The following is a 14,471-nucleotide window of genomic DNA, read 5'->3' as shown; positions in this document are numbered from 1 at the left end:
AAGTCACTGTTAAAGGGTCGGTCACCGGTAAAGGGACGGCCACTGTGAAAGTCACTGTTAAACGGGCGGTCACCGTTAAAGAGGTGCCACTATGAAAGTCACAGTTCCATTTCAACGAAACTTGGTATACACATCCCTTGCTACCTGGAAAGAAATCTTGCGGGGGTCTCAGCTCTCTAGGACGTACCGTTCCTGAGATATTCCCATTTCCTACATTATCCAATACAAGCCTGCAAGTCTTTCTCTTCATATCCCAACTGCCATACACACGGTCACATGTCCCTTATCAGCCAATAGAAGCTCGCAGGTCCTACTCCAGGTTGCCATAACAACTGATCACAGGTTTTAGCAGTTCACAGGTCCTTAAATATTCAGTCATATGACGTATGACGGCACAACTAGACTGCTACATGCATGGGGGGAAGGGGCCACTATTAAACGGACGGCCGCTGTGGAGTTCACTGATAAAGGGGTGGGCGCTGTGGAGTTTACTGTTAAAGGGGCGGTCACTGTTAAAGGGGCGGCCACTGTGAAAGTCACTGTTAAAGGGGCGGCCACTGTGAAAGTAACTGTTAAAAAGACGGTTACTGTTAAAGGGGCGGCTACCGTGAAAGTCACTGTTAAAGGGGCGGTTACTGTTAAAGGGGCGTCTACCGTGAAAGTCACTGTTAAAGGGGTGGTCACTGTTAAAGGGGTGGCCACCGTGAAAGTCACTGTTAAAGGGGCGGTCACCGTTAAAGGGGCAGCCACCGTTAAAGTCACAGTTAAAGGGGCGGTCACTGTTAAAGGGGCGGCCATTGTGAAAGTCACTGTTAAAGGGGCAATCACTGTTAAAGGGGCGGCCACTATGAAAGTCACTGTTAAAGGGGCGGCCACTGTCAAAGTCACTGTTAAAGGGGCGGTCACCGTGAAAGTCACTATTAAAGGGGCAGTCACCGTTAAAGGGGCAGCCACCGGAAAAGTCAGTTAAAGGGGCGGTCACTGTTAAAGGGGCAATCACCGTTAAAGGGGCAATCACTGTTAAAGGGGCGGCCACTATGAAAGTCACTGTTAAAGGGGCGGTCACCGTTAAAGGGGCGGTCACCGTGAAAGTCACTATTAAAGGGGCGGTCACCGTTAAAGGGGCGGTCACCATTAAAGGGGCGGCCACCATTAAAGGGGCGACCACCGTGAAAGTCACTGTTAAAGGGGCAATCACTGTTAAAGGGGCGGCCACTATGAAAGTCACTGTTAAACAGGCGGTCACCATTAAATGGGCGGCCATTGTGAAAGTCACTGTTAAAGGGGCGGTCACTGTTAAAGTCACTGTTAAAGGGGCAGTCACCATTAAAGGGGCAGCCACCGTGAAAGTCACTGTTAAAGGGGCGGTCACCGTTAAAGGGGCGGCCACTGTGACAGTCACTGTTAAACAGGCGGTCACAATTAAAGGGCGGCCATCATGAAAGTCACTGTTAAAGGGGCGGCCATTGTGAAAGAGTCACTGTTAAAGGGGCGGTCACCGTTAAAGGGGCGGCCACTGTGAAAGTCACAGTTAAAGGGGCGGTCACCATAAAAGGGACGGCCACCGTGAAAGTCACTGTTAAAGGGGTGGTCACCGTTCAAGGGGCGCCCACCTTCAAAGTCACTGTTACAGGGGCGGTCACCGTTAAAGGGGCGGCCACTGTCAAAGTCACTGTTAAAGGGGCAGCCACCGTGAAAGTCACTGTTAAAGGGGCGGCAATCACCGTTAAAGAGGCGGTCACCGTTAAAGGGGCGGTAACCATTAAAGGGGCGGCCACTGTCAAAGTCACTGTTAAAAGGGCAGCCACCATAAAAGTCACTGTTAAAGAGACGGTCACTGTTAAAAGGGTGGTCACCGATAAAGGGGCGGCCACTGTGAAAGTCACTGTTAAAGGGGTGGTCACGGTTAAAGGGCCGGCCATTATGAAAGTCACTGTTAAACGAGCGGTCACCATTAAAGGGGCAGCCACTGTGAAACTCACTGTTAAAGGGGCGGCAATCACCGTTAAAGGGGTGGTCACTGTTAAAGGGGCGATCATTGTGAAAGTCACAGTTAAAGGGGCGGTCATCATTAAAGGGGCGGCCACTGTGAAATTCACTGTTAAAGGGATGGTCACCATTACAGAGGCGGCCACTGTTATCCTCAATGGACATAAAAAATAAAAAATTCAAATTTTTCAGCGCACTGTTGCCGGCTTGTAACTACTTGGTCACAGTGTTTACATTAAATGTCAAAGTTTCTTGGGATAACGCAATTGGCCAATTTGAATCCTGGCACACAAACCTGTCACGTGGGACGCCACGTGACCCGCCGGACTACACGCAGACTGCAAGACAAGCCCTGGCTTTTGCAGAGAGTGGAGCTTTAGCAGGCCGGACAATATCTGCTCAAAGAGACCCAGAGGACACGGTAAAATCAAATCAATTAATCATTGCTGTAATTATTCCTATAAACCTTAACCTTGTTGGACAAGGAGGAATATCTACATAACTGAATATTGTACTAAACGGTACTAACCAATGGACTATGTGAAACCGCAAATACTGCTAATACTATCGAAATAGACATATCAAGACACATTGGGTCATAGGAGATTTGACTGATTAACTAACTCCACATTGCCCTTGATATCCTACAACCCGATGTATTTTCATCTTATCTTCTGTATCATACAGAAAAGTGGCTCGATATGACTTTCATATAAAGGAGGACCATTGGGACATAATACAATAACTCAGCCTATAGCTGTCTCAATACTTTATGACCCCAGGAGCTAGCAGGACTGATAACCCATTATGGTTGTCTTTTGTATCCTGTAATTTTATTCCAATATTTTTATTCCAACACTTTTTATTGTTCACTCTTATAGATTGTTTATTCCTTTTTATTTTTTATGTCCATTGAGGATAACATCTGCAACAACTAAACAAATTAATTTACTGTCTCTATCCCTACAGACACAGCCCTCATCGGGAGGTGTCTGTTGGAATACATCCTATACTTATGTTGTATGTTTTTTAACTTACTGTATATTTTTGGGGAATTTTAACCATGAATATATATCAATAAAATATAAATTTTCTATTAACAACTCCGGGTGATAGAGTGCCTGTTCCACCACAAGTATAGCGCAATGCAGGAGTCCCATAGAAGACAATGGAGCAGAGGGCGCACAGGCACACCACCGCTCCGTTCTGATGGGGCAGTTTGGTGGCCTTGCAGACCCCCTTTCTCTTCATTGCTAAGAGTCCCAGAGATCAGACCCCCAGCGATCAAATACTTATCCCCTATCCTGTGGGTAGGGAACAAGTTTTATTAGTGGCGCAACCCCTTTAAGGTTCCTGAGCCCTTATCATGGGTATTTAATGGTACTGTTCTAGTCATACACCAGGCACAATGCCTTGTAGGACGAGCTCAACTGAGCTTCATTCTGGAGAAAAAGTACTTTAAATTGATATGCAAATGAGCAGTTAAGTGCACCCAGGGTGGGCCCAATCACTCTGTGCACCCTTGCCCCTCCTGCTTCCTCTGCCAACACCTTCCTTTCTATGTTTATTGAGAGGACTATGCAGGAAGCTGGGCCTTCAGTTGAGGAGAGGAGATGGATGGATGGGAGTAAGCAGGATGAGCAAGGGTGCAAAGAGTGGCTTGGGCCCGCCCTCAGTGCACTTAACTGCTCACTTGTATATGATTTTAAAGTGCATTTTCTCTAGAATGAAGCAACAAATGGCTAAATGAAAGGCATTATTACATGCAGCTGAACTAGTCCTACAAGGCATTGTGTGAATTTCCTGCTGATGGGTCTCTTCAGACCCTTTTAAGTAGCAGGGATATTGGCAGTTTTCAGTGGATAGTGGGAAAGTTGTCAATTAAAAAAAAAACCTATTGACAGGGCCAGGCAGTGAAAACATCATCACACTTGGGCTTTTTCAATCAAAGTACAGAGGGAGCAGCAGTTGCAGAGAGAGCAGAGCCTTTAGGTGTAATGGTAACGCCCCCGTTGCTCCTAGAGGCTCATTTGCATATATTAAAACATCATTTTTCAGCAATGCGAGCACATATGAACATGGGACCAACACAGATGCCTTCAGCTGCCAAGTGCACACGTAACAGGTCAGCCAGTGTCCTAGGGACAAATCTGCTGACAGATTTATATTTTTGACTCATTTGTTTCTTTTGGTTACCTTTATCTACTTTTAGGACTTGTGTGAAAATCTGATGTAGTTTTAGGTCAAATTTATGCAGAAATATAGAAAATTCTGAAAGCTTCACAAACTTTCAAGCACCATTGTATCTTTATACATTTTAGTTACTGTTAAATTCTATAGTAAAGCCTCATTCACACGTCAGTGTTTTGGTCAGTGATTTCCATCAGTGATTGTCAGCCAAAACCAGGATTGGAGCCTCCACAGACATAAGGTATAAGGGAAAGATCTGCACCTGTTCTGTGTTTAGAGCCGCACCTGGTTTGGGCTCAAAATCACTAAAGGAAATCACTTACCGAACACTGACTGTGTGAATGAGGCATAAGAGTTTCACTCTGAAGATCACGGTTGCAAAACTTCCGAGGCGTGAACTCTGCCTCTATTTGTACTTCTCAGAAGAATGTAGTTTTACTACTACAAGAACCTATTACATAATAAGCTGGTTCTCCTATATTTGTTTTTCATGCAATAGTAGAAGACAGTCCGCAATTATGCAAAGAGTATCTCATTTACACAATAAGTCTGTTTATCAGTGTATATGTTTATATTCTGTAAAGAAGATAAGTAGGATCACTCTAGAGTTTGCCTAAAGGGGTCATACAAGTTTAAAAAAAAATGGAAAAAGGCAGGGAAGGTCCTTCAATCCTCCCCGCTGCTGCAGTGGATCTCTGCAACCAATCACTGGCTTCAGAGGTATATATCACCAGATAGCTGAAGCCAGTAATTGGTTGCAGCAGTCACGTGTATGCACCCGAGGTGTTGGCATGGAGGGGGATTGAGTATAGCTCATTTTAACACCTTCTCTGCCTTTTTTCCATTTATTTTTTTTACTACAAAACCCCTTTAATCAACTCTTTTTTAAACCTAGGAGCGCTATCCTGGCAGTCTGCTGGTGTATACCCCTTTAACCCCTATACAGGGATCTGGACTTCACTGCAGGGAACACAACAGGCCGCTACCTCTTGGAGTAGTCCCGGTGTGGTTGACAGCTGACCCTCAAGGGTTAGAGATACTGGTCCAGGAATCAGGCAGAAGTCAGTACACGGGCAGACAATCATAAACTGCATGCCTAAGGCCTCTTTCACACTTGCGTTGTCCGGATCCGTCGTGTTCTCCATTTGCCGGAGGTGCCCGTCGGATCCGTAACATCGCAAGTGAACTGAAAGCATTTGAAGACGGATTCGTCTTCAAAATGCGTTCAGTGTTACTATGGCAGCCAGGACGCTATTAAAGTCCTGGTTGCCGTAGTAGTAGTGGGGAGCGGGGGAGCGGTATACTTACCGTCCGTGCGGCTCCCGGGGCGCTCCAGAATGACGTCAGAGCGCCCCATGTGCATGGAATGACGTGATCCATGCGATCACGTCACCCATGCGCGTGGGGCGCCCTGACGTCACTCTGAAGCGTCCCGGGAGCCGCACGGACGGTAAGTATGCTGCTCCCCCGCTCCCCACTACACTTTACCATGGCAAACAGGACTTTAGTGTCCTGGCAGCCATGGTAACCATTCAGAAAAAGCTAAACGTCGGATCCGGTAATGCGCCGAAACGACGTTTAGCTTAAGGCCGGATCCGGATCAATGCCTTTCAATGGGCATTAATTCCGGATCCGGCCTTGCGGCAAGTGTTCAGGATTTTTGACCGGAGCAAAAAGCGCAGCATGCTGCGGTATTTTCTCTGGCCAAAAAACGTTCCGTTCCGGAACTGAAGACATCCTGATGCATCCTGAACGGATTTCTCTCCATTCAGAATGCATTAGGATAAAACTGATCAGGATTCTTCCGGCATAGAGCCCCGACGACGGAACTCTATGCCGGAAGACAAGAACGCAAGTGTGAAAGAGCCCTAAGCAGGAACTAGCAGATTAGTGGACTATTTCCCAAGCAGAGAATTGGTCAAACAGCACAGCATATATAGCAGAAGCCGATTAGCAAATTGGAAACAATCTAGCAAAAGCACACAGAGCAAAGTAGGGGATTAACCCTTACAGCACTTCAGAAGGAGGTGAGGTTCAATGAAGGCACACAGGGTGAGTGGAGCAGCACCCATGCCTGACATGACACCACACTCTTGTAATTGATCTGTGAGATAATACACAGTCAGATGTAATGGTAGCACGAGGCTCCATGTACACGGTGTGTCAGATCACCCTTTAAGCACCCTCTCATTGAGGCCCTATGAAATCAGAGGAGTGAAACTGATCTGTTCTAGAGGGGTTGTGGTATATATTGCATACTGATGGAGATCTTCTACGTGCAGCTTCATGGACAGTTCTGAAGAAAATTTTGTGTAAGAGCGTGTGTTTCGAGTGGTGACCATCAGAGGTTTTTGCTATCTAGACCCCATAGTGCTGCACTGTGCGTAGGAAACAACGGACATTTGTGTAACACATCTGCTCACATAATAACATATCACAGCGGTCAAATGTTGTGTAACAAATTTGTTATGCCTGTTGAGTGGATGGACTCTTGCTGGTGGTACCGTATGCTGCTCCTTCTCCCCTCTCACAGCATGCAGTCTCACATACACTAAAGAGACTGTAGCTGCACCTCAACCTTCTCCTTCTTCTATTTACTGGTTTCAGCTATTGTTTGGTGATTAAAAAGATTTCAGAACACCTCTGGGCAGGGGATTGGGAACTACAGGATGTTAGAAGCCACTAGTCTGTAATAAGATATATTACAAAATTTCATATACAAGTGATTTAAAGTAATGAATAATGTAAAAAATGAAAATCAGACATCATATAGTACATGCCAATCTCTTTCTAACAAAGCTAGAACCAGCCCTGTACCTCACATGGATCCAGAGATCTCCACATTCATTGCTCTGCTAGATTTATATCAAGGGGAGTGTCTTTACTGCTGCAGCTCAGGGGGCGTGTCTCATCTCTACCTATCACAGCTCAGGAGGCAGTTGAAGGATGAAACTGAGCATGTGCGGCCCTCTCAGTGAGCAGGTCAAAGAAATAACAAACAGCAGGTGGCGCTATACAAATACATTTTATTGAATAACTCAGTGACTATACAAAATTTTTAATTACATGCAATTACAAAAGTATTCAGATCCAGGTGCTGGTTTGAAAACTGTAGAATATTCTTTGTGGGACAAACCCTTTAATACACACTGCAGGAAAATTCTAACACTGATACGTTTTTTTCCTCAGGTGCTTGTACACCCTGGAAAGAGTGGAAAGAGTGACGACAATACAAATGAGAGCTACTACATGAACGGAAGCACCAGGTGCTTGAGATGCCTTGCAGGTACTCTTCTTTTTAGTAAAATATGTGCGGTGCCCTCTGTTTTACTGCGCGATCCCATGTCAGGGCCGAATTTTGGGCTGTCACTCAAAGGCAAGAGGGGGCGTGGTTACCTTGACTTCAAGCTGACATGCAAATTAGCACGGACGGAGGATAAAAGATCGTTTTCTAACCTTATGCAGCATTGGACTGCAGGATGAAAAGTATGATTAAGATCACACTGCAGGCTACCCTGAGGTACTGCTGGCGGGTTTACATGCATTTAGCAAGTGACAGGTTCCCTTTATAAGGCAATGACGGAGCTTGTTGTATTATCCCTGGTGGTCTAGAACAGTGTATGGCTTAATTTTAAGAATCTGCTGTGAGGGAAAGATATTATCTGCAAGGTATTCTTCATGATAATAGTAGGTGTATCATTGGGCTGAGAGCTCTATTTTCTCTTGATTGGCGTAGCTAAAACTTTCACACTGGCGTTTTGTTTCCGTTTGTGAGATCTGTTCAGGGCTCTCACAAGCGGTCCAAAAACTGATCAGTTTTGCCCTTATTGCATACTGAAGGGATAAGGATCCGCTCAGAATGCATCAGTTTGCCTCCGTACCGTCTCCATTCCGCTCTGGAGGTGGACACCAAAACGCTGCTTGCAGCGTTTTGGTGTCCGCCTTACGATGTGGAGGCAAACGGATCCGTCCTGACACACAATGTAAGTCAATGGGGACGGATCCGTTTTTACTGACACAATCTGGCACAATAGAAAACGGATCCGTCCCCCATTGACTTTCAATGGTGTTCAAGACGGATCCATCTCGGCTATGTTACAGATAATACAAACGGATCCGTTCTGAACGGATGCATGCGGTTGTATTATCTGAACGGAAGCGTTTGTGCAAATCCATGACGGATCCGCACCAAACGCGAGTGTGAAAGTAGCCTAAAGATGCCCAGAAGAGCAGTATTATTTTTAAAAAAAATGACATAGAATGTCGACATATAGGCTAATACGTGATAAAAATGATTGTAGTGTCCCTTTAAGAGGAAGTTCAAGGAGTTTGCAAGCGAGTACACTTTGTCCCTTAGCTTTAAATCAATAGCAACAGCTACTATACTTAACCCATATGTGCACCATGTCGTAACCGTATGTTTTCGGTATGCAGGGAATGTATGCGGAGGTTCATGAGCTGAGCCAGCTCCTTGCAAGGGAGTGTCAGCTGTATTATACACCCGCCTGCAACAGACCAATCTGGACAGAACTCCAATCCCGGCAATGTAATCCCTCAGATGCTGCAGTCAGTATCATATAAGAGATTAGACAGAGGGATGGAACTCCCTCTGTAGCCCAATTCCCCGGCCATGATGCAATGGTGGGGACATGTGACTGCTCCCAGCCCTGCCATGTTAGGACTGTATCTGCCTGAATATAATAGGATGCAATACAATGCAAGATTAAGAAAACAAAACCTAAATATATAGGTGAAACTCTATAATTTTGTTATTTACATGGGACTGTATGTTGGAGGCGGCTGTGAGAGGGAGCAGCGCCGCGGCCTTCTCACTGTTTACCGCTGGCTCAGTGACATCACGACTAGTATCACTGGCCTGGGCGGGGCTAAGCGCCATTCAAGTGAACAGAGCTTAGTCCCGCCCAGGCCATTGAAACAAGTCGTCACGTCACGTCACTGGACCTGCGGATCCGCAAAACACGGACACCGGCAATGTGCGTTCAGCATTTTGTGGACCGCACATCGCTGGCACTATAATAGAATATGCCTATTCTTGTCCACAATTGCGGACAAGAATAGGACATGTTCTATTTTTTTTCGGGAACGGAAATGCGGACCCGGATGTGTGGATCCGCATTTCCGGATTCGGGCAGCACATAGCGCGGCCCCATAGAAATGAATGGGTCCGCAATTCCGTTCCGCTAAATGCGGAACAGAATTGCGGTCGTGTGAATGGACCCTTTACTCTGACAAACTCTTATCCCTCATTATCTGTCCCCTGGACTACTAGATTTTGGTCGCAAGCGTCAAGATATAACATCATGCGACTACGAAGGCGTTTTTTTTCTTTTGCATTTCTTAAATGTTCTGGAAAGTTCATATTATGATCATTGGGCGTGTCTTTATCTTGTGGAGTATAAAGGTAAAATCAACATAAAAGAAAGCAGCAAGAAAGGTAATAAAGATAGAGACGTCTCATGACGTCTTCACTACAGTTGTGGACAGGATAGGAGCTGCGCGGGAATGGAGGGGTTTGGGACGATGAGTATACGTTTTTAACTTTCCTGCCTTTAAAAAAAATTACTCGAACAACCCCATAAATCAAACTTTAAGAATGGTTATAGACTTAGGCCTCACGGACAGAGCTCCTCCATACTACACCCCCATAGACACATTGTAACTAAGTCTAGGTCTACACGACGACAGATAGGGCACAACTACACTGCGACAGTTTTTATAATGATAGTCTATGGTGTCACTCTGCGACATGCTGCAACTGCGATGCATCAGTCGCAAAAAAAATCCATTTCGAATGGATTTTTTGCTACTGTCACTTCGCAGTCGCAGCATGTCGCTTGTGACAGTGCGACACCATAGACTATCATGTGTCTTTTTAAGGCCTTCTGCCCCGTGGCCGTGCTGCACGAACACCGACAGTGGGGCAGCCGCAGCGGATCGCGGACCCATTCACTTTAATCGGTCCGCGATCCACCCGTTCCGCAAAAAGATAGGACATGTCCTATCTTTTTGCGGAACGGAAGCACGGCACGAAACCCCACGGAAGCACTCTGTAGTGCTTCCGTCCCGTGCTTCCGTTCCGCACCGTTCTGCATCTCCGGATTTGCGGACCCATTGAAGTGAATGGGTCCGCATCCGTGATGCGGAATGCCCACGGAACGGCGCCCGTGTGTTGCAGATCCGCATATGCGTTCCGCAGCACGGGACACCTAAGGTCATGTGCAATAGGCCTAAGTGGAAGAGGCGTCCTTGGTTCCTCTCAGGCGCTACAGCCTATGAGGCGCCATTTGTTCACAGTTCATTTCAATTCTATGGGACAAAATGACATTCTGTGCAACAAATTGTTTCTATGCGACAAAATGAAATTTTGTGCGACAAAATAAAAATCTGTAGGACAAAATGACATTCCGTCGCAAAATACCATTCTCTGCAACAAATTGAATGTGTATCACATGTGTGGATTCTGGATGTGTGGAATGTGTGGATTTTGTGACCTAGAATTCTACAAAATGCACTTTGTGCCACAAAATGCACTGTGAACAAATGGCGCCCCATAAGTGCCAGGCTGGAACTGCTACCTCTGCACCCCCTATAGCTATGCCTGTGCCTATGACGTAGGAGACTCTTTCCCCTTTAATCCTGCACAAGCATTCCCCTATGTCGCACATGCAGAGCCCCTTCACACACAGCCGCGGTTCCCTTCCCCTGAATGGGGCTTGCAGAAATCCATGTGCTATAATATAACCTCGCTAAAATGAATGGAACTGATTTCCAGTTGCAGAAATGTTTGCATCTGGGTGTGAAGCCCACCCCCATAGCGCCGATTCTTTATGAGATCAGCTGGAAGACCCCAGTGTCACATACTGATTACAGACGGTGACCCTGCATGTTGCACACATGACCGGACCCTGTGTCTTGTGCTCTCTAGAGGAAGGAAACTTCTGCTTATCAGAGGAATTTGGACTTGATTCTGGAAAGACGGGAATTTCCTGTTTTGCGTCATCTAGGTTTCCGCTGTAAAACCGGCTTCTTAAAGGGATTGTGTCATCAAATTCTTTTCTCTGCCAGTGAAAACTAGATAGCAAAACATCTCCTTTCTTTCTAATCTGTTTTTATATTCTGATTTTAGATTTTTATATTCTATTCCCTGAACACGATTATTGGGGCGGCCATCTTGCCTGACCTGTTCTTAACAGCATTTACAAAGCATTGCTTTACGGCAGCCCCATGGGCCATAGACACAAGGTCAGGAGGGGACCTCATTGACTTCTATGGGAGAGTTTTCTAGACATGCTCTGTGTCCTGTGCAGAGGTCATTGTACAAGGAAAGAATAGATAAGCTCTGACAGTCGCCGATTGTGAATGGTGGATCCTGTTGTAACGGTCCCGTCCACACACACACAGGGGGGAGGATAGTGACCACTGCGCTCCACCCTCACCCCTGGCCCTGCCTACTTGCCTCACGAGTCCTGATGACAGGGGACAACTGGACGACAGTCCCTTACTTAGGATATGTGCAGGGAAGACAGACAAGACAAAATACGGAACGTGAACGGACCGGGTCAGAACCAAGAGAGCTACGCAGTACAAAGGGTTAAGCAAAGAATGGTCAGGAGAAGCCGGGGTCAAATACCAGGAGAGTAGAGAAGTACCAGAGGAGTCCGCAAAGTAGTCAGGTGGGAGCCGAGGTCACAATACCAGGAGGGATGCGCAGTACAGGAGGAGCAGGCAAAGGATCGTCAGGGAACAGGATCAGGTGAGTATTCAGTAGTCCAACAAATAGCCAGGAACCTAGAATTAACAGGCAACCTGTGGCCAGCAGGCTGCCTGTATTTATAGTGGGGTCTGAGGGTCATGTGGCCAGCGTCACATGACCGACAGACAGACAAGTCGAGCACCGAGTGATCAGCTCGGCGCTCAAGGCAGACCTAGGAGCAGGGAGCCTCCCAGCTAGCAAAGCCGCCCTGGGAACGAGTCCAAACACAGATCCTCGCTCACGAAGCTAAGCAGCAGGTCTGCGGCTGATGGAAGACCAAGTGCGCCTTTGGCGCCCCGTGACACCTGTCTTATCTGTACACATCACTACATGATGTGATATCACTACAGGCAGGATTAGAATGACAGATAACTGCAATAAAGTGATCTGTACAGACCAAGAAGTGGCGCCTGTTATTAGGCCTAGTGGCCAGTGGGAAAACGGCAGGATTTTATTGTTTTTGTTTTAAATATAGTGAAATCATCATCACAAATTCTTTAAAAATGTGTTAAAAATGTGATTTAAACAATAAATAATTTTCTGATGACACATTCCCTTTAAAGGCATATGGAGAATTTAGAAGATATAGACCAAATACACATATGTATGCCTAAATATATAAGTAATATAGAATTTGTTTTATTTTCCCTGACATTAAAGGGTCATGCACACAGCCATATCCTATGTCTATGGTCAGACTGGCCCACCAGATTAGCCGAGGATTCTCCAGTGGGCCCAGTCCCTGAAGCCATAGTGGGCCCAAGTGGTCTAGGAGAAAAATCCAATTTGGAGCTGCCTTTGGAGCCAGTCTATTTCTTTGATACGTAACCTAATATACTTTATTGATAATATGGAGGTTGGGCCCTGAGAATAATTTCCTCTGGTGGGCCCAAGGAATCCCAGTCCAACACAGATTTAGAATACGGTGCTCATGGAATTCTATGGGCCTGTACTGAAGCATTGTCTTTAGGGAATACCGAGTGACTGTGCACCTCCATATGGGTGCAGGTAGACGCCACTGCCCAGTGCAGGTCTTGGAGGAATAATACACGCCTATCTTGGGCTGGGTATCTTTTTGGCACTGACATGAACGGAATGCCATGTGGCCTCAAAACATGATGTTACTATTCAACACTGCAACAGATCATTATATGACATTACTGGAGAAATAGGTCAGAGGGAGTGAAGGTTATGCTCAGGATCATATGTAAATTGTGAATCTAGGGCACACATCAGTTCTGTGTCTGGTCAAATATAGGAACTGCCTGCCCATCTCATGAATGGGAATCAGACAGTCTGAGAAAATAAAATTCAGACTTCTAGCAGATCCCTCCCTAGGTGCTATACTGTCAAACTGTATAAATCTGCTCTACTGTAGTGAGTTCCCTCTAGTGGTGGTTTCTGGCAGCCACAGTTTTAGAGTTTATAATTTTAGAGTTTAGTCCATGGCTATGAGAATAGAAGCAAGGGTGGGTTTTGGAGTTTGTGAAACTAAACTACACAACATTTTAGTGGGGCTATTGCAAATGCTTTCAACCCCTGTCTCTTATCAGCACCCCATATTGCGGGGTACCGATGTCTGTGCATGGCAGGCTCAGCCACTGACAGAATAATACATTGCATTGCTTAAGCAATGTAATGTATTATAGAAGCGCTCACAAGATCGCCTATTAAAGTCCTCTTGTGGGACTAGTAAATAGTTAAAATTTAAAAAAGCTAAAAAAAATTAAAGACGTTTTATTAAATAAAAAATTCCACGTTAAAAATACTTTTTAATGGAAAGAATTGCTAAAATAAAATCTTCTCCACATATTTGGTATCACCACGTCCGTAATGACCTGCGCTACACAATTACTCAGTACAGATACTCATAAAAAAAATAAAAAGCAATCAAAATTGCCACGTGCCCCAAAAGCCCTTGCACAGCTCTGTAGAGAGAACAAAAATAAGTTCTGCGGCGATTCAAAAACATTTTCTTTTTTTTCAAAAAGAGTTTTAACTGGTAAAAAGTAGTAAAACATAAAAGAAACGCTATATGTATTTGGTATCGCTGTAATCAAACTGACCCAGAGAATAAATGTTATTTATGCAAAAAAATTAACGCCGCCAAATGTATAGCATAAAAGCTCAATGGCAGTATTGCTATTTTTTCCCATCCCTCCCAAAAAGAGTTAATAAAAGTTAATCAGTAAGTTACGTGTACCCCAAAATGGCACCATTAAAAACTACAACTTGTCCCACAAAAAACAAGCCCTCATATGGCTACACAGAGGGAAAAATAAAACAAGTTATAGCTCTTGGAAGGCAACAGTACAAAAATAAAAAATCACTTGGTCACTAAGCGGTTAAGCTTGACCCCTGAGAAGAAGGGAACACAATATGACTATTGTGTAGTAACGTGGTACCCCCTCTGAAAGAATGCATTAGAGCAGGGGTGCACAACCTGCGGCCCTTGATACCATTCTGTGCGGCCCCCAACCATCTGGTAACAGACATGTATGTCTATGTCTTGTGGCTG

The 14,471-nt window shown here is 45.4% G+C and overlaps 1 protein-coding gene across 4 annotated transcripts in view; it reads left to right on the top strand.

Moving 5' to 3' along the window:
• The window catches only part of LOC120986301 (tumor necrosis factor receptor superfamily member 26-like), a 38,419-nt gene that overhangs the window by 7,210 nt on the left and 16,738 nt on the right, over positions 1–14,471 (top strand). For all 4 annotated transcript variants that reach the window (XM_040414800.1, XM_040414799.1, XM_040414802.1 and 1 more), the window contains exon 2: positions 7,369–7,465. In XM_040414800.1, the coding sequence (XP_040270734.1) occupies positions 7,369–7,465 (97 nt within the window). The remainder of the gene's footprint in view (positions 1–7,368; positions 7,466–14,471) is intronic.

This window comes from Bufo bufo, chromosome 1, assembly GCF_905171765.1.
Source record: "Bufo bufo chromosome 1, aBufBuf1.1, whole genome shotgun sequence".
Taxonomy (NCBI): domain Eukaryota; kingdom Metazoa; phylum Chordata; class Amphibia; order Anura; family Bufonidae; genus Bufo; species Bufo bufo.
This window is presented reverse-complemented; position numbering and strand designations above follow the sequence as displayed.